The sequence below is a fragment of the Alexandromys fortis genome, unplaced genomic scaffold (genome assembly GCF_014885135.2).
Source record: "Alexandromys fortis isolate MF-2015 unplaced genomic scaffold, M_Fortis_MF-2015_v1.1 scaffold_156, whole genome shotgun sequence".
NCBI classification, from domain to species: domain Eukaryota; kingdom Metazoa; phylum Chordata; class Mammalia; order Rodentia; family Cricetidae; genus Alexandromys; species Alexandromys fortis.
The window spans coordinates 3,371,257-3,391,431 of NW_026068028.1; the positions used below are offsets into that span (position 1 = coordinate 3,371,257).

The following is a 20,175-nucleotide window of genomic DNA, read 5'->3' on the forward strand; positions in this document are numbered from 1 at the left end:
CGAGCTCGGGGCGATCGAGTGCGCCCCAGCACCCCCTCTCCGAGCGCAGTTCCCGGGTCCGCCCGCGCCCTGAGGATCTGGGGAGCCAGTGAGGAGGATGGGGAGGCAGGGGAGGCGCGCGTCGGGGCTGGTCCCGCGCATCGCTAGTCCCGGACTGAACAGGTTCCTTCCAGTTTGGGTGTGAGCAGAGCACGCGCGGGCTCCCGAGTTCCTCCTCCAGCCACCACTTCCCCCCAAAATTTCGTCAACTCGCGCGCCCCGCCAGTTCTCCTTCCGGGCATGGGGAGGGAGTGCTGCAGTGGGCCCCAAGGAGCCCGCCGCTCGTCTGCTGCGGGTGCATTGCCTTCCCCCCGCCTAGGCTGCAGGCGCAGCAGCCAGCATCCGCGCTGCGCGAAAGGGAAGGGAAAAGCATGGCTGAGTCAGCATCCCCTCTGCTCCGTGCGCGTGCACCCGCCTAGGCGGGAGGTGACAACGGCACAGGTGCAAGGCTACCTTACCCCCCTCCCCCGGGAGTCCTCTGTAGGGGATCGGCATCCCCACTTCCCCAAGCCCCCTGACTCCAAGGTCACTATGAACTAAATGGATGCTGCCCGGGAAGCTGGAGTTAGGAGTTTCTCCTGAGAACAACGTGCGCGTCTGAGGATTAGGGACAGTTCAGAGCCAGAGGGGGCGCAAAGTTGGTTTCCTGGACTCCATCTCACACCTCTAGGGGAAAATTTGGGAACTGCTCCGTCGCAAAGGCTGTGTTCTCTGCATTTCCCTGCAGATTTCACCAACTGGTCTGTTGCTTGGTTGTGGTTTAGAGAATGTCTTTCTGATGTTAGAATCTCGAGACAACCTACTTTGGGAGTGTGCCTGGAGGGTCGCCACTGGGAGGAGTCGCCAGTTGTAAATTTTAATAAAAACCCTTCCCTTGCTCTATGATTCCCCCGCCCCGCCCCATCGATTTGGGGACTCAGTTATCTAACGCTGTTAACACCCTGTGTGGGCTAAGTGGGGAGCAGGTGTATTTTATGCATAGTGTATTATTAAGGCCACTGCAGCCCTGCCAGGCTACCACAGAATAATAGCTGGCAAGTTTGTAGGAACAATTAGCACCGCTCACCCCCCAGCAGGGTCTCACTCAGGTAGTTCGGGCTGGCCTCAAACTTAAGTTTGAACTCCTGATCCCATTTTTGTTTGTTTATATTTTACGTGCACTGGTGTTTTGCCATGGGTGTTGGATCCCCTGGAACTGGAATTACAGATGGTTATGAGCTGCCACGTGGGTGGTGGGAGTTGAACCGGGGTCCTCTGGAAGAACAGTCAGTGCCCTTAACTGCCAAGCTATCCCTCCAGCCCTCCCCCCCCATCCTATTTTGTTGTTTGTTTGTTTTGCTAGCTTTTTTTTTTAATGATGTCACTAGCTAAACCAAGACAGGCCTAGAACTGAAGATCCTCCTGTCTCAGCCTCCCAAGCAGTGGGGGTCCCAGGCTTTCATTGCTGGCCTGTAGCGCCTAGGCTCCTGCCATCCTCCAGCCTCAGCCTGCTCCAGTAGCTGTGACTACAAGCACAGTACACTCTGCCTGACTGGAAATGGCATGCTTTAAAGACAGTGTCATACTATGTAGCTCAGGCTGATCTTGAGCTTGCAAATCTTCTTGCCTCAGCTTCCCGAGGGCTGAGATTACTGGCATGTGCCATGATGCCCTACCTTTTCAACATCTTCACTGTAAAAGTTAGACAAATGCCTCAAGTCCTAGTGGTCACCGAATGACTGACCCCGATGAAATCTGGCTGTTGGGGGCGGTAACAATTATGTATAGTTATTAATAATGCATTACAACTGTTTTATTGTAATTATAATTTTTTAAATATTTGTGTTGTCTTGGATGCTGAGTTAAGTGCCATCCATGTTGTTTTATTTGTTTCTTTGGACCCCCCCGACCCCCAACAGGGTTTCTCTGTGTAGCCCTGGAATTAGCTTTGTAGACCAGGCAGGCCTCCAATTTACAGATATCCGCTTGCCTCTGCCTCCAGAATGCTGGGATTAAAGAAGTGCACCACCGTACCCAGCTTGTTTAGGTTTGTTTGAGATAAAGGCCCCCCCCAAATGACCTTGAAATCCTGATCCTTCAAATTGACCTCTCAAGCGCTGGGATTATAGGTCCGCTCCATCATGCTTGGCTCATCCTTTATAGCCTTCTCTGAAGGGCAGGCATGATCCCATTTTAGAGATGAGGCATGTTGAGGCCAGAGCACTGGTCCAGTGACATCTGTAGAAACCCTCGGGCCTGGTTTGCAAAGTTGGCTTGGCCCTCTTGTGTTTCAATAATGGAGAAGTGGGTGGAATCCAGCCTTGCTGGCCACTAGCTGGTGACTTTTGCTATTGCCGGCTAGAGACTGGCCTCACGTCTTTCTCCTCAAGCCCTGCTGGTCCAGTGAAAAGATGAAGATCTCTGCTTTTCTCACTTCTTCAGGAAAGCACTGCATTGCCATGCTAATCAGCGCCCCCCAAAACAAAAATAACTTTGTTTAGTCCTAAATAAGAACAAAGGGACCTTTGCAGTCTGGGGTACAGGACCAGAAAAATCAGGAAATTAAGCTAAGAGCCGGGGCCCATACTGTCGGCCTCTGCAGTAGGTCAGTGGGAGCCTGTGCGGCAGGCAGAGCCCCCTCTGGCTCTTGCTTTGCTGTCAGCATCTTCTAGGGGGAAAACAGCTTCCTCAGAGCTGCCCCGGGCTCCCTTTTTCTTCCCTAGCCCTCTGGCTTAGGGTCATTTGCATGCGAACAGATCCCTTTGTGCAGAGTTGGCCTGCCTGTTCCCTGTCCACACTTATAGTCCCTCAAGTCTTTGGGTTGGGTTGCTAGGCAGATATGACCCTAGCTTGCAAATAAGCTCACCGCTTTTTACCAGCCTGTGAGAACTTCATCTTGGGAAGTAGACTGAAAGGAATCTCCCCTGGGGTTCAGAGGGAGGGTCTTGCAAGCCCCGCTTTGGGCTGCTGGGTCTTCAGGGTAGGCTCAGAAGAGGGGAGTCGGTGAGGGGGCTATTAGGGAAGGCCTTGGTCCCTCATAGTTCCCCCTTTCCCTCTTCCTGTCTCCATTCCACCCACCTGACGCCTACCTAAGACCTTACGTTCTGCATGAGTGGCTTAGATTCCATTATAGTTCATTCTCGCTTTAAAACGCTAATATCCGTTTCTCTAGTGGGCAGACATCTGTGTCACCTAGGACTCTTCAGCAAGTTCAAATGTCCAGGTAGAAGGGCTGTGTGTTTATCTTGGGGAAGGAGGGAGGGGAAAGTCCCCTGAGGGACCGTGAATATTTGGAAAGGAACTGCTAGTGATGGTGTTACAGAACTTCGGGTCACAGTCTGTACCTCAAAAGGCCAAATAGAGCAAGCCGTCCTTAAGGAGCCAATTAAAGCAGCTGGATTAATAGAAAAGGGAGCAGGAGCAGGGGGCAATTTAGTCAACGGGATCACATTGGAAAGAGGAATAAAGCGATCCAGTGATGCCCTGTCTTTGACTTAAGTCCGTCTTCAGGGCCCTGAAGTGAGAGCAAAGTTTAAATACAGGGCCAGAGACACCTAAGCAATTTCTCTCTATCTGTGATGATGCCCATCATTGTCTGAACTGCATTCCCACCCCGTAAGGTGGTCTGACCAGTTGTTACATCTGGGAGACAAGTTCTCCTGAGTGGTGTCTCTTCCTTCACCCAGCATGGGATTCCTGGGCGGGGCGGGGGGGGGGTGCCCTAGTTTTTGAGGTCCATTGTTTAAATAGTTTGATAGTTGGATGGAGAGAGGGTATCGTTATTTGTGCCTTGTTTTTTGTCATGGACAAGGATAGTGATGAAAACAGGGGCAAGACAAGGATCCCCAGGACACAGCAGGGATCTAGGAGTGAAAGTCTGGGGGCTCCCTGCTGTGCTTGGCACCCAGGAGGTGTCCTCCCAGGGAGGATCTTGGGAAGTTTGTTGTTTGTGTATGTGTGTGTGTGTGGGGGGTGAGCCAAAGGAGGGTTGCATGGAGTGACAGGAAGCCAGGAGTGGGTGAGAGCATGCTGTATTTGGGGACAGTGAGGTCACTCCCAGCAGTGGGGGCCTGTGGTGATGCGTGTTCTATCACACCCAGTTATCACTCGGTGCCCTATTGATGACTTGCCCATCCACGGCTGTGTCTCATTAAGTCTGGAGCAACTTTGGTTTCAACACGCACCACTTTTCTCTCCCAGCCTCCTCCGGCTCCCTAGCCTACCGCTCCTGTTGTGTGTCATTCTCTCATTGCTTCCAAAGGGAAAAAAAAAAACCAGCCACACGAAAGAGAACATAGCCTTGGGCCTGTTGGACAAGTCCTTAGAAAACAAACCCATATTGTCAGAGCAAAGTATTGATCACGTTGCTTTTATGAATGCATCCATGTGATATTAAACTTTATAATGTGGATTGAGGTCGTGGAAACTCATCTGAAATGTTGGAAAGCTACGTATGGAACCACTGGCCTTTGCCCCAGTGAAATCTAGCTTCCCCTGGACAGTCGCTGAGGTGGCTCAACCTGCCACGCTCCTCTCGGCTTAAGGAAATCAAAGCCTGCTTTTCTATCTTTGCCTCAACAGAGTGGCTGACTTCACCTGCCTTGTCTAAACAGACACTCATGAGTTCCCCGGAAGACAGCCCTCTTGAGCCTGTTTTTAACTCTTTAGGAACAGGAGGACAGCCATGTTTTTCCTGATGGCTGGAGAAGTTTGGCTAGCACGTGATTCTAGGGCTGTCCTATGGAGGAGAGGCTGGGAGGGGCTGCCTGGTTGGAACTCTGCTGTGTTCCATCGAGGGTTCCAGCGTTAGGGGGGCTTGGGAGAGGTGCACAGCAAAGAGTGGAGACATATCTGTGCTTACCCTCCATGGCCAGTCATCACCCACAAAACCACACCTAGAGGATGTGCTCCCTCCTCTGAATTCCTTATGTTCAGATGATAGGAAATATGTCTGTCACTGAAGGTAGGCTTTTTATTCTTTGTGTGTGTGTGTGTGTGTGTGTGTGTGTGTTTATGCACGTATGCACACACATGCCTGTATGCACATATAGAACAGAGGCTAGGTAAGTTCCTTGATTGCTCTCCACCTTAAATTTTTTTGGGGCGGGGGTTTCGAGACAGGGTTTCTCTGTGGCTTTGGAGCCTGTCCTGGAACTAGCTCTGTAGACCAGGCTGGTCTCGAACTCACAGAGATCCGCCTGCCTCTGCCTCCCGAGTGCTGGGATTAAAGACGTGCACCACCATCGCCCGGCTCCACCCTAATTTTTTGAGTCTTCTGTCAAACCTGAAGCTCATCTGCTCTGCTAGCCTGGCTGGCCAGCGATCCCCAAGGATTCCTCTTGTCTCCGTCTCCCCGGGATCACACATATACAACGCCTTGCCTAGCTTTTATGTCTGCGCCGGGATCTGAACTCAGGTCCTCATGCTTGTGCTGCGAGTGCTTTACTGACTTAGCCATCTCTAGAGTCCCTGTTTTTTCCTTTTTTCCCCCTCTTGGAGCTGGGGATGGAACCAGAGGCCTGACATGTGTTAGGCAAGCACTCGGCCACTGAACCACACCTCCAACCCCTAAGACAGCCTTTCAACAAGTAAAGTTTTACAAGTGAGTATCTGGAAGGAGAAGTAAGAAAGGTCACCCGAGGTTAGGGAAAGCGAAGAGATGAAGCTGTGTTTTCAGGGCAGGGCCCGTCGGGCTGGGACTTCATTGTTTAGTGTGAAATGCCCTCATTCTGCAAATATTGATTGAACACTCTCTGGGCAAGGTACTGGGATTAGGTCGTGCCATAAAACATACTGGAGTGAGTTCCGGTCATTGCTGAGTTGCTGGCATGCTCAGACAAGCGGATGAATTGTCTAGCTCGTATGTTCAATAGGAAGAGCGCGAAAGGGAAATTCCCCTTCCGCCTCCCACCCACCAGGTCATTTAGACTTCATAGCTGGGCTGCCCCAAACCAGATTTGCTGGACGGGAGCTTCTCCCAACCACAGGGTCAGCTGTCAGCAAACCCTGCCCAGCAAAGGGACCTAGCTCACGTTTACCAGAGATAACACCGACAGTGACGGATTGTGTGACAAGGAGCCATAGCAAATGACCGCAGGAAGTCTGAATTTCACCGCCCCCGCGCTGGGGTTGCCTTTGCTCAGTGGTGATTTCAGTGAGGCTTTGGGCTTGCATCGCCTTCCTTTTGCACAGCTTTCTCAATTCCGGCATCTTTTTTAGTCCTCAAAGCAATGGAGAGGTCGAATCCGGAGTGAGGTCAGCCTTCCTGAGCACAGCTTCTCTTGTCTTACCCTCCTGTATTGTAGGAGGTGAAGGAAGTTAACTATGGCTCTGTTTCCAGGTTAAATAAGAAACAGGAGACGCGTATTCCATGTCGCCCCGCTAGCAGGTGACTACGCTGGACTCGTGGGGTGTGGGACATAGCATTAATGGTAGAATGCTTATCTAGCGTTCAGAAGGCCCAGGGTTTGATCTCCAGCTCTCTAGACGGGCAAAAAGAGGTGGGGGAGGTGGCTCAGTGGGTGACAGGTTTCTGTCCTGCCCGGTTCCCGCAGTCGTTAAATCCCAAAGAAATCACACAGAGGTCTACATTAACTATAATCTGATTGACCTAGTAGCTCAGGCTTTTTTTTTTTTAAAAAAAAAAAAAACAAAACAAAACATTTATTTAGCTTTATTTTATGTGCATTGGCATCAGATCTCCTGGAACTAGAGTGGAGTGCTGGGAACTGAACCCCGGTCCCCTGGAAGAGCAGCCAATGCTCTCAACCACTGGGCCATCTCTCCAGCCCTAGCTCTTTTTATTACTTCTTATAACTTATATTAGCCCGTAAGTCTCATCTATGTTAGCCACGTGGCTTGGTATTTTCGGCAAGGCAGTCACATCTTGCTTCTTCTGAGGCTGGGTCAAGACTACAGACTGAAACTTCCCTCTTCCCAGAATTCTCATTGCCCTGCCTCTACTTCCTGCCTGGCTACTGGCCAATCAATATTTTACTAAAAATAATACAAGTGACAGGGTACAGACCATTGTCCCATAGCACCATGAAGCCATTCCTGGGGCCTGAGACCCCTGATGCCCTCTTCTGACCTCTGCAGGCTCCTGTACTCACTTGTTGCACGTACATACAGCCAGCCATGCCCACATATCCATAAAATAAGTCAATAGACTTGAAACCACATCAGCAGGTGCTAGAGAGATGGCTCAGTGGTTAAGAGCACCCTGCTCTTGCAGAGGACCCGGGTTCCCTTCCCGGTTCCCAGTGACTCACAGCTGCCTGTAACTCCTGTTCCAGGGGATCTGATGCCTTCTGATCTCCACAGGACCCGGGTACACATGTGGTGAACAGGCATACTTGCAGGCATAACATTCATAGAATAAAAATAAAAGTATATAAAAGTACGTAAGTTGCAATGAAGCCTTTACCACAGGAACCTTTGAGGGAGGATAGTTCATATCTAAAACATAGCACATGGTGTCCGGGATTTACTTCAAAATAATCTAGCATGGGTCTGGAGAGATGACTCTGTGGTTAGAAGTGCTTCTTGCTCTTCCAGAGGACCTGAGTTTAGTTCCTAACACCCAAGTCAAGAGGCTCACAGCTTCCTCTTACTCAACTCTAGAGGACTTAATGCCCTCCTCTGGTGTCTGAGAACACTTGCATCCACAGGCCATGTACACATACAGAAATAAATACACACACGATTAAAACAAAGAGAAGTGATCCTGTACCTATTGGGGGCCGAGGGACAGGGACAGGGTGTCATCGCAACCAGACTGGCTATGTGTTGATTGTTGGGTCTACAAGCTGGATAAATATGCATGAATTTCTCAAGTGTGGTATGCTGTGCCACACCCGTAATAAAATATTTAGCAAATAATAAGTAATATGGCTCTTAAAGACATCTTTAAAATTAACTCTGTTCTGGGGGTGAGGTTCAGTTTTGTGACCTTGAGCCCTTTTGATTTGTCTTCTCAGACGGAGGAGAGAGGTTTTAAGAGAAGGTGGGATTCAGAAGGACAGCTGCTCCCTCTGGTCTTCTGCTCTGTGCGTCAAGATCAGGGTATAATTTCCGAAGGGCTACTGGGTTTTTAGATGCATGGCATGAAGCCACTTTGGCTCTCCCAGATTGGCTTCTGCCACGTGGTTTCCTTCTGCGACAATCACCACAGGTGGTCTTGGCTTAGACCTGGGCAGGATGTCCTTTCCCTCCTGGTGTTGGCTTTCCTGGCATCCCTGACTCCCAGAAGGGAAAAACAGGATCTGGCTTGAGCTGCCTAATACATAAGTAAACATGTAAATAAAGGTCAGCAAATTTAGTGAGATTATTTTCCCAACCTCAGAGAAGGCATTCTTTTGTTTTGTTTTTGGAGACAGGGTTTCTCTGTGTAGCCCTGGCTGTCCTGGAACTCTCTCTGTAGACCAGGCTGGCCTCAAACTTAGAGATCCACCTGCTTCTGCCTCCTGAGTGCTGGCATTAAAGGCATGCACCATCACTGTCTGGCTTCAGTAAAGACATTCTATCAAAGATGTATCGGTTACTTTTCTCCTTGCTGTAAGGAAGTAGTACCTCATGAAAGGAACTTAAGGAGAGAAGGGAGGGTTTGTTGAACTTACCCAAAGGCATAGTCAGTCTTTTGCGAGCGAGACGGGACATTGTCATCTGTGAAGTTTGGGCTGGAGAATCACAAAATTGAGTTGCAAACCCAACACTCCCGCTAAAAACCAAACAAAACCAAAACTTAGTTGAAATAAATCTCTTAATATTTTAAGGAAGTTTATGATTTTTGTGTTGGGCCACATGTATAGCGATCTCAGGGCACTGATTAGATACACCTGGGAGGGGATGTAGAACTCCATCAAGGCAGTGGGGGGAAGCATGATGACAGGAATGGGAGGTGGCCGGTCCCTTTGTGTCTGCAGTCAGGAAACAGGGAGAGAAAGATACTCATGCTCTGCTCACTTTCTCCTTGTGTTTAGTCCATGATTCCATCCCCAGTAGGATGCTTCTGCTCACATGCACGGTGGCACTTGCCATTCAGTTGTAGTGAGTGTTTCTCTGTCCTGCCAGCCAGTTCCCAAATAACCACACGGAGACTCATTATTAATTATGAAAGCCTGGCGGATAGCTTAGGCTTGTATAGTTCCTATAACTTAAATGAGCTCATTTCTGTTAATTTATGTGCTGCTGTGTGGTTCATGACTGTTAGCTCTCCTCCTGCATGTCTTTCTTACTCTCTGTCCATTTGACAACTCCTCCTCCTTCCCAGTTTTCTCTCTGCTCTGAAAATCCTGCCTAGTATTGGCCATTTAGCTTTTTATTAAACGAATCACAGTGACATATCTTCACACAGTATAAAGGAATATTCCTCAACCTTCAGTTAGACCTTTCTGGAGCATGTTTGTAGACATACTCAGAAGTGTGTTGCCATGATGGTCATAAATATAGTCAAATTGACAGTTCAGTTCCCTACAAATATTTTTTGAACTGCACATAGAGACTGAGGCCTGAATTCCTAGACTCTGGAGGCTAAGGTGAGAGGACCAGAAATTTAAGACCAGGCTGGGCTACCTAATGGTATCCTGTCTTAAAAAAAAGAAAGAGAAATTAATTAGAGAATGTTCTTTGAGACCTTGTTTGAGATATTGTTGCTCTTGCCATCACACACACATTCTCTCAGAAAGTAATCTAAGTTGAGCCAAGTATATACTGTAGGCAGAGTTTCCCTGTCCCAACCACCTGCTCTCAGATAACCAATGCAGAGACTTAAGAGTACTTATAAATGCTCAACCAATAGCTCAGGCTTATTACTAACTAGCTCTTACAACGTAACCCACTTCTATTAATCTATGTGCTGCCCTGAGGCTCGTGGCTTTTACCTCATCCTATTTTGTGTATCTGACTTGTTCTGCGACTGGCTGGTAACTCCTCTGACTCTTCCTTCCTTCTTCCCATCATCCTTTAAGTCTGGTTTTCCTACCTAACCTCCTCCTGCCCAGCTATAGGCCAATTATTTATTAGCCAATGAGAGTAATACATATTCATAGTGTACAAAAGGGTTGTTCCACAGCACCATACTGACATGGGGTCTAGGGGCAAAGAAAAAGTCTACCAAGATATCTCTTAAATAACATTTTGTCTGGCTCTGCTGGTAACTGCTTTTCTGCCATAAAGTAAAATTTAAGAAAGTCACCAGCTACTTAGGCACTTCAGAGTGTCCCCCGATAGAGTGCGTCCTCTGCATCCTACACTTTAGGTGCTTCTGCCCACTCCGGCCCAGCACAGCCCTCTGACCTCACCCAGAGATTCTGAAACTCGGCTTCTTCACTGACCTGACAGCTTGCAGATACATTTTTGTATTTTCAACACAGCAGCCCACGGATTCTGTTACTGTCAGATCTTGCCCTCTTGCCTGCCTTCTTGTGGCTTCCCATCTGGGTTGCTCTCTGATTCCACCGGTCCCTTGTTCACGCTCCTCGGCCAGGCTGGTTACACTAGTTTTTGTCAATTTGACAGGAACTTCTGGGAAGAAGGAACCTTGGCTGAGAAAAATGCCTTCTTCAGATTGGCCTGTGGGTGAGTCAGGAGGGCAACATCCTTAGGCGGGAGATCCTGGTTGGTATAAGAAAGCAAGCTGAGCAGGGCAGTGGTGACACACACCTTTAGTTCCAGCAGAGGCAGGTGGATCTTTGAGTTCAAGGTTAACCTGGTCTACAGAGCAAAGTCCAGGACAGCCAGGGCTACAAAGAGAAACCTTATCTCAAGAAAACAGTTAGATAGATAGATAGATAGATAGATAGATAGATAGATAGATAAGATAGGATAGATAGCAAGCACCAGGTACCCTTGGTCTAAGCTATAAGGTGAAATAAACCCTTTCTTCCCCCAAGTTGTTTTTGGCCATGGGTATTTATCAGAGCAATAGGAGGCAAATTAGGACACTTGTCTTGGTGCTTGCTTCTCTGTGGCTTGTCTGCCGCACTAGATCTTGGCCTTCCTTGACTTCTCTACCTGTGGGACCCTCTCCAGGTGACTTCTTAGACCACCTTTTGGGTGGGAGTACCCCGAGCTCCCTTTTGACTGTGTCCCGGCCGCCCCACACATCTGACACTTTTCTGCCTTGGTTTGCTCCAGGACATTCACATTTTCCTTAAGAAAACCTAAGTGGTGCGAGGGTGGGGGTTTTTATCTTGTTTCACTTGTGGCTGTGTGCACAGAACCCAGATTAAAGCGCCAGTGCCCGTGCGGTAGGCCAATGATTGAGCGCCTGGGAGAACCACCCTAGACCACATGTGGACAGCTGCTTCCCAAGGCCCCTCCTGGTAAGTCCCCATGTGACTCCTGACCCCTGGCCAATGCGTAGACCGTGCTCTGAACTGGCTGGAGAAGCAGCGGGACTCTGCAATCGGGCACTTCTCCTTCCTCCTTTGTCTTTGTTGGCCTTCGTTCCTCAGACGCTTCGTTTCTGGAAAACCAACAGAGCCACATGCCAGAAAGGTCTGTCCAACCTCCTTGTTATTTCAGCTGTTTTCAAGGTTCTCTAGGAGGATGCTTGGCCACGAGGAGGTCTGTGGGAAGCCAGGGTCAGGTGATGGAGTAGACTTCCAGCACGGGGTTGCTCAGACCCTGCTCAGCAGATCTGCAGGTTGCCTTGGTCCATGCCTCTCAGCTTAGAGCCCGCTCGGGGGTCTTTTCTCTACCTTCACCCGTAGGCAAGCCTGGAAACTAAAGGGAACCCAGCCTTGCTTTGTAGTTGAGCTTGGGCTGGGGGTATGGGTGCTTAGCAGCTGCTTAGCATGCAGGAAGGGCCTGGGTTCAATCCCTAGAATCAAAACCTACAAAGTGTGGGTTGGAGAGGACAGGAATTGGTGGGGTTGATTGGCAGGTAAGGTTTGTTCTGCTGCCTTGGGAAAGTGGAGGTCTGGGGACAATACCTGCGTAGGGGACACCTGTCATAGTCAGCCATGCCATGATGGAGCAGACGGACTTTCTTTTGCGGCGTGTTGACATAGTTGGCCCAGTACCTTTCACTGAAGTGAAGAGAAGAGTGAATGTGCCCACTTCTGAGAGGAGAGCTCCTGGCCTGTGTTGGCGCCCATCTCCTTTCCTGTGACATGTGTGTCTGTCCGTGGGTACACACGTGCTTCAAGACCAGAAGTCAACCTCAGACGTCTTTCCTGAAAACACTTCCCACCTTGTTTTATGTAGCAGGGTCTTCCACTGGTCTGGTGCTTGCTAATTTGGTTAGGTTGGCTGGCCGGAAAACCTCAAGGATCTGTATGCTGGGAGGAGAAGCCTGGACCACCACACTAGTCTTTATGTGGGCTCTGGGGAATTGAACTCACGTCCTCGTGAGTTTGATATTCCCAGAACCCATATAAAATTCAAGTACTTTACAAACTAAGCAATCTCAAGCACTTTGGCTGTATCCTTAGTCCTCCTTCCTGAGAGAGAGTCATAAAGACTCAGTTTTGGGCACGTGATGGCCGATGAAGTCTCCAGTCCCCAGGCAGCGCGTGGGGCCATTTCTTTAGGACAGAGAGGCTCGCACGTGACTCTACTGAAGCCTGTGGTTCAAGTCCAACCTTCGACTGCCTAGTTTGCCTCTTTCCCATCAGTTTAAGAAACTAAATACATTCTCAGACAGGGCTTAAATGTCCCCTTGGCGATATGGATGTGAAGAAATCTGCAGTGGTCTGCTGGCTGGAGGAGTTCATTTCCATTCTATGAACATTCAGAGTGTGGCGTTCATACTTCCTTTTGCAAATCCTCAAAAGAATGTCTTGTCCTGGAACTCCAGAGGAAACCGATCTAGTTAGATTTCCATTTTAATTTTTAGCTTCCTTCTTAAATGAATTTCTCCCCCTGGAATTCTTGCACGGCCAGGTCATCCTGAGTTGGATTAGTGACCAGAAATGAGGCCACACTAGTGCCCTAAGCTAAGCAGCTTTAAGAAGAAAAGCTTCCTGTGGCTGTTGCCCGTGGTTAGATGCCAGGAGGAGGAGGAGGAGAAGGCGGCTGGGAATTAACCAGCAGGTGAGCAAGTGTTTGTTAAGCACCCTCCTTATGCAAGAGTCTTCCAGAAAGGGAGAAGTCTTTGGGACCTCAAGATCAGCGAATACCACTTGAATCTAATCAAATGCGAAAAGAACCCCTTTTGGGAAGTGGCAGGGCTTGAGTTTCCAAGCAGTTGGCTCAGGAGTCTCCAGATGAACCATCCCCGGTTACTCAGACTTCCGTTTGTTTTGAACCATTTCTTGGCTTTTATCAAGATCCTCTAGAATTTATTGTTCCAGTCACCCCATCCCCTGAAGCTAACCAGGCAATTAGCTGGTAGGAATGCCTAGCTATGGAGTTGGCTCAGTGGGTAAAGGCCCTTAGCACCAAGCCATGGAGCCTGAGTTTGGTCCCTGGGACCCACCTGATGGAAGGAGACAATTGAATCCTGTAAAATGTCTTCTGACCTCCACTTATGAGTGCCACGGCTTGGGCGAGCACACATATGCACAAAAATATGTAACTAGGGTTTTTGTTTTCTTTTCTTTTCTTTCTTTCTTTCTTTCTTTCTTTCTTTTTTTTTTTTTTTTTTTGAGATGGGGTCTCACTATGCAGCCCTGGCTGGCCTAGAATTTGCTACAGAATGACCTCAACTCATCGAGATTCACTTGCTTCTGCCTCCCAAGTTCTGGGATTGAAGAGACCACCATGATGTCTGGTTTACAAAGAAACATAATCTATTTTGTTCCCCTTGGGGGATGGTGGCTCATGACCTTAATCCCAGGACTCCGGAGGCAGAGGCAGAGACAGGCAGATCTCTGTGAGCTTGAGGCCAGCCTGGTCTACAGAGGGAGTTCAGGACAGCCAGGGCTACACAGAGAAACACTGTCTTGAGACTCCCCCAACATGCTACTTATTTCTTTCTTTGTTTGTTTGTTTATTTGTAAACAGCATGCAGAAATAGCCTTAGCCTATAGCATTTTTACATTTTCCTTCTTGGTTCGTTGACTTCCACGGCTGAAATTTGCTCTAGAATTTCAACACTGTGGCACCTTGCAGGTTTAGAGCCTTTAAGTAAAGAAAGAGTGAGTGACTGGACTTTATTCTCAGCTGTTTGCTGCCTCCAACTGAAAGTCGAGCCCTGTGTTTCGGAACTTTGTCTGATATATCGGCTTTGTCCACTGGAGCTGAGTCATCTCAGTTCGGCCGTGCTGTTTCCTTTTTTCTTTGAGGCCTTGAGTCATGATGTTTTTATTCTCCAACCTCTTACTATTCCAAGAGTGAGCCAAGGACAAATGGTGTAGCTCTCACCTGGGAGCTTGCTCAGATTCAGATCTCAGAGCCAGACATGTTGGCTCACACCTGTAATCCCAGTTTGCGGAAGGCAGCAGCAGGAGAGTCAGGGAGTTAAGGTCATCCTGTGCTTGCCTACCGAGTTTGAGCTGTTTGAGGGCCTGTCTTGAAAAATCAACAAACAGAAAATGGTCCCAGACTTCTTCCCATTGAATCAATCTTTCTTTCTTTCTTTCTTTCTTTCTTTCTTTCTTTCTTTCTTTCTTTCTTTCTTTCTTCCTTCCTTCCTTCCTTCCTTCCTTCCTTCCTTCCTTCCTTCCTTTCTTTCTTTCTTTCGTCTCTCCTCTCTCTCTCTCTCTCTCTCTCTCTCTCTCTCTCTCTCTTCCTCTCTCTCACTTTCTCTTTTATTTTTATCTTATTTACTTTTTTGAGTGTATCTCTTGGAGCCCAGGCTGGCTTTTTTACTGGCTTTATGTTAGAGGATGACCTTGAATTTTAGATTTTTTTTCTGTCCCTGCTTCCAGAATTCTGGGATCATGGATATATTTCACCACACACAGTTTATGGAATTCTGGGGGCGAAACCAGGGCTTTGTGCACAGGCCTGCTAGGCAAGCGCTCTATGAACTGAGTTATAGCCTCGGCTCTGAGTTTCCTAATTCATATGTACTTCCAAGTGTGAAAATCGTCGGTTAGATGTGGTTTTTTTGTTTGCTTGATTTTTTTTTCTTTTTTGTGAGATGGGTAGGGATGAAATTACGGCCTTGTACACACTAAATCGGCACTCTGCCAATGAACTGCACCTCCCAGCCCTAGATTTTCTTACCAAAACCATTATGACTAGAATGTACAGCGACGTGTTTCTATTAATTCTTTGGAACTTTTTTGGCAGCGTTTAATTATGAAAATTACAAATATACAGAAAAGTGGAAAGCATGCTGTAGAACCGGCATATGTTCACCTAGAGCCTGTTATAAACTTGTTTTTCATAATTCTCTTTTTTTCCCCCTAAATTAATTTCTCTGGGGGAGGCTGTTTGTTTGCTTTGAGAGTGTGTCTTAGTTATCTCAGGCTGGTCTCTAACTAGCTGAGGATTACCTTAAGCACCCGGTCCTCTTGTCTCTACCTCATACATGCTGGTGTCATAGTCAAACACTAACCACACCTGGTTTAGGAGGTGATGGGGGATCAAACCTAGGACTCTGTGTATGCAAGGCAAGCATTCTACCAACAGAGCTATATCCTGAACTCCTTCTGTGAAGAGTTTCCTTTTCTTCTCTCTCTCTCTTTCTCTCTCTTTCTGAGACAGGGTTTCTGTCTTGAACAGCTCTGGCTGTTCTAGATCTCAGTCTGTAAACCAGGCTGGCCTCGAACTCACAGAGGTCTGCATGCCTCTGCCTCCCAAGTGCTGGGATTAAAGGCATGCACCACCACTGCCTGGCTGCGAAGAGTTTTTTTATGGAAACATTAGCTCATAACGAGACCGTTATAAACAATTATGTCTTGATAATGAGACTTTACCTTTTCTTCTAAAATGCTCCGTAGGTGTGACCACTTGTGGTGGTAGGCGTGGGGAAGCACTCGGGGGGGGGGGAGGGTATCAGCAGACTGGGATCTGCTTGTATTCAGCCCACCCAGGACACTGAGCTTCAACATCCTAGAGCATGCGTGAGGCGTAAGAAGTCGTCTGTAATGTTACCGCCAACCCTGTTACTATAGGTTCGTTGCAAATATTCTTGTCATCCCTGTTTTTCAGGTGGAAGACACCGAGGAGCCAGTTGAGCATTCAAATAAGAAGGAAAACATCTGTTGGCATGGAAAAGTGATTATTTCCCAAGCTACCGAGTACGGCACATCTGGCCTGGCTCTTTCGACTCTGTCTGCTTGTCAAATTTTGTTCTTTCAGGAAACCTTACAGAAACAAACCTCAACCATCTGGAACTCAGAAACTCATGTGGGGCTGACTGTGGCTTCGAGAACATCCAGGTGTTCTGCAGATGTGAGCTTTACCCTGCAATCACCAGATGGAGTCCAGAGCAGATGCAAGACTTGGGCTGTGGCCGTAGCCTCCCTGAGTGCAGAGGGTCACTTACTTGCTAACTGGCCAAAGAATGGTTATTGACAACCTTGTGTGAATGCTTCTCCTAACCAGTCATCTTATTGACCTGTGATGAGAAGACATCTCCAGGGGGCCAATCCGATTTAGGGTGACACATTTCCTGACTCTTGGATTAGGATTCCAGATGGGGCCTTTCTTTCTGTAGCTCGTACTGTTCCTGTAGCCATTACTAACTCCAGTGTGTTTTTTGCCAACTGGACCCATGTTCCTTGGTGGCTTCCTGCACTCAAGGTGAACAAAGAGAAAACTCTTCGAGATATCTGTGGTGGGGGCCCTTTGTCACTCGATCGAGACGACAGGAGTCTGTGCATGCCACCATGGGCTGGCTTTTTCTAAAGGTTTTGTTGGCTGGCATGACTTTCTCTGGATTGCTCTACCCTCTTGTGGATTTCTCTATCAGTGGGAAAACAAGAGCCCCCAAACCAAACATTGTGATCATTTTGGCTGACGATATGGGATGGGGTGACCTGGGGGCGAACTGGGCAGAAGCAAAGGGCACTACTAATCTTGACAAGATGGCTTCTGAAGGAATGAGGTGAGTCAAGCAGTGTTTTGTGCCATTCCAGTTTTTGTTGGAGGAGTAGACAGTGTAAAGAACATAATTATTTATTTAGATTGATTTGCTTTATGTGTGTGTTTTCCCTGTGTGCATGTATATGCACACATGTGCACACATGCCTGTTGAACCCTCAGGAACTAGGATCATAGATGGGTATAAAACCACTATGTGAGTACTGGGAATTGAACCCAGGTCCTCTTTAAGGGCAGCAGATTTTCTTAGCTGCTGAGCCATCTCTCCAGGTCCCACAAAGCACTTTAATAATAATCAATTGATTAATTGGTTTGCTTTCATTACTTTATTGATTTATTAGATTTGAAGTCAGTATAGTATCATGACAATTTATCCATATGTCAATCTATACACTTAATTGCCTATCATGCATCCGTATGTCATCTGTTCATCCATCCATCTGTGCATCTTTCCATCCATCCATCCTTCCATCCATCTACCCATCCATCCATCCATCATCCATCCATCCATCCATCCACCCACCCACCCATCCATCCATCCATCCATCATCCATCCATCCATCCATCCATCCACCCACCCATCCATCCATCCACTCATCCATCCATCCATCCGTCCACCCACCCATCCATCCATCCACTCATCCATCCATCTACCCACCCACTCATCCATCCATCCATCCATCCATCCATCCATCCATCCATCCATCCATCTCTCCATCCATCCAGCAATCCAAATATTCACCCACATATCCATCTATCCATTCACTTGGTAAGATGTATGTATGTCAGGAGTTGAGAATTTAGAAGTGGACAAGGCAAAATTTCTTGCCCTTGAGTTACTCACTTTCCAAAAGGGGAAACGGGTTAAGAGGAAGGTAAACAATCAAGTCTTAACGCATGTACACACGCTCACACCGGGAGTTCTTGGAGTCCAGAGGGGAAGATGTGAAACACTTGCCTGGGTACTCCAGGAAGTAGAGGCCTATGATGAGCAATGGGAGCTACTGAGGACACACATTTATTTGTGAGCGGACACAACTAGCGTTTAAGGGATTTACACCTAATGGACCACAAAAGGGAGTGTGCACGTGACCGACAGGTGTGTATTTATAGGACAGCCATCAAAAAGTCTCGTTCAAATCCCAGCTCCTTTCCCTACTTAGACGGACAAGTGCAAGAGCTCGCGGACTCCTTTGAGTCCTCCGTACATCCTTGGGTCAGTGTTGATTCAGCTGGACGCAGGGGCATGGCTGGCTAGCGTGGATCCTGTCTGTATTTTGTAAAACACTGCATTTGGCTCTGCGGGAGTGGCTTCAGCTGGTTGCTAGGGACAGCATATGGAACGTCTCCACAGAGTTTCTGCCTCATGCACTTCGGTGCTTGTGAGCTTCTCCTTGAGATAAAGACCCTTGCATCTGACTTCACCATCGTACTCACCTCTGCCAAGGTGAGCTTTCTGGATTATTCTATGTGTTCCGATCATTGGGAGGCATTTACAACCCAAACTCCATATAACATCTTGTGGAGTGTTTTTCTCCTCGGCTTCTCCATCTTCCAGCTGACTTCAGCTGTCACCTCCCTAGGTGGGTCACGCTTTACTAGTTTGTACGGTGAACACTTCCTGTGCTCACTGTCCACCTTCTGTTTCTTGAGTTATTGCTTATTACTTAAGTCTCAGTTTACTTAAGGTCAGGTGCACCCTGTGCTCGCAGCTTTACATGGTGAGTCTTTCCATGGCTGGTCACATGTTAAATAGCATACCCCCTTCCATATTCACGTCTCCCAGAGCCTCAGAGTCTTCACAAATGCGAGTCGTGAAGGATCTCAGTGACTCGATGCCAATGAGTTTAAAGTGAAGCGAATCTTAATGCCTTGTGTCCTTGTGAGAAGAGCTGGGGAGCAGGGGCACAGTGGCACATGCCTGTGATTCAAGGGCCATGAATTTCAGGCCAGCCTGGGCTACATAGACCCTTATCTGAAAAAAAAAAAAAAAAAAAAAAAAAAAAAAAAAAAAACCTCAGCAATGAAAAAAAGAGGATTCAGAGGCGGTAAATACAAGGAGAGAGACAAGGATCAGAGGAATGTGTCTGCTGAGGACTGCTGGCAGCCACAGGAAGGTTTGGAGAGAGACAGAGTAGAGTCTCTCTCAGCTTCCCAAACAGTGGTTCTCAACCTGTGGGTCGCGATGCCTCTGGGTCACATACTGAATAGCCTGCATATCAGATATTTACATGAAGATTTCTGACAGTAGCAAAATTACAGTTGTGAAGTAGCAAGGAGATCATTTTATGGATTGGGGGTCACTACAACCTTGAGGAACTGTATGGAAGGAGCACAGTGTTAGGAAGGTTGAGGACCACTGCTCCAGAAGAAACCAACCCCACCAACACCTTCATTTAGCATCTTTGGCTTCCTGTACCGCTGCCTCCAGCCGCCCAGGTGTAGTTTGTTGCAACAGCAGCAGAAAATGCGCACAGGCCCCTCCTAGCTCTGGGCTGCAGAAAGAAAAGGAACCTGCCTTTTCCCTCACTTAGACTCCTGGCACAAGCACGGGGTTTCTTATGTAATGAGCGATTACTATCTGCTCATCAATAAATAGACTTTAGAGCCAGGCATTGTGGGCACACCTGTAATCTCAGCATTCTGATAGCTGAGTCGGGAAGATTGTAAGTTCATAGACATCCCGGGCTAAGAGGCTAAAACCTTATCTCAAAGAACAGGGTGTGGGGAAGCTGAGATAGTTTTTAAAATGTCCTCACTCCTTTCTGTTTCTTTTTTATTTTTGCAGACAGGGTTTCTCTGGGCAGCCCTGGCAGTTCTAGAACTATCTGTAGACCATGCTGGCCTCACAGAGCTCCACCTGCCTCTGCCTCCCCGAGTGCTGGAATTAAAGGGGTGCGCTCCCACATCAGGCCCCACTGTTTTTGGAGACAAGCTTTCATTATGTAGCCCTGGCTGGCCTGGAACTCACTCTCTAGACCAGGCTGACCTCAGCCTCACAGAGATTTGTCTGCCTCTGCCTCCCAAGAGCTGAGATCACAGACGTGTGCCACCATGCTTGTCATCCATCTTGAATTTTGCATGTTGAGAATTTTTCCCCCTAGGGGAGACAGTTACTCCAGACAAATCTCCCCACATACCTGGTTTCTAAATGTCTATGAGTGGCCAGTGGATTCTCCAGGAGACATCTGCACCATTAAGTTGAGATCTGGGAGG

The 20,175-nt window shown here is 48.0% G+C and overlaps 1 protein-coding gene across 10 annotated transcripts in view; it reads left to right on the forward strand.

The window, feature by feature from the left end:
• Positions 1–20,175, forward strand: part of Arsg (arylsulfatase G) — a 125,633-nt gene that overhangs the window by 33,949 nt on the left and 71,509 nt on the right. For 5 of the 10 annotated variants that reach the window (XM_050164199.1, XM_050164190.1, XM_050164200.1 and 2 more), the window contains exon 2: positions 16,066–16,963. In XM_050164199.1, coding sequence (XP_050020156.1) covers positions 16,746–16,963 — 218 coding nt within the window. In that variant the 5' untranslated portion in view covers positions 16,066–16,745. Of the gene's footprint in view, positions 1–10,536; positions 10,597–11,237; positions 11,343–11,495; positions 11,518–12,906; positions 13,057–16,065; positions 16,964–20,175 lie in introns of those variants that run through there. The other 5 variants (XM_050164191.1, XM_050164195.1, XM_050164194.1 and 2 more) reach the window with 5 other exon arrangements.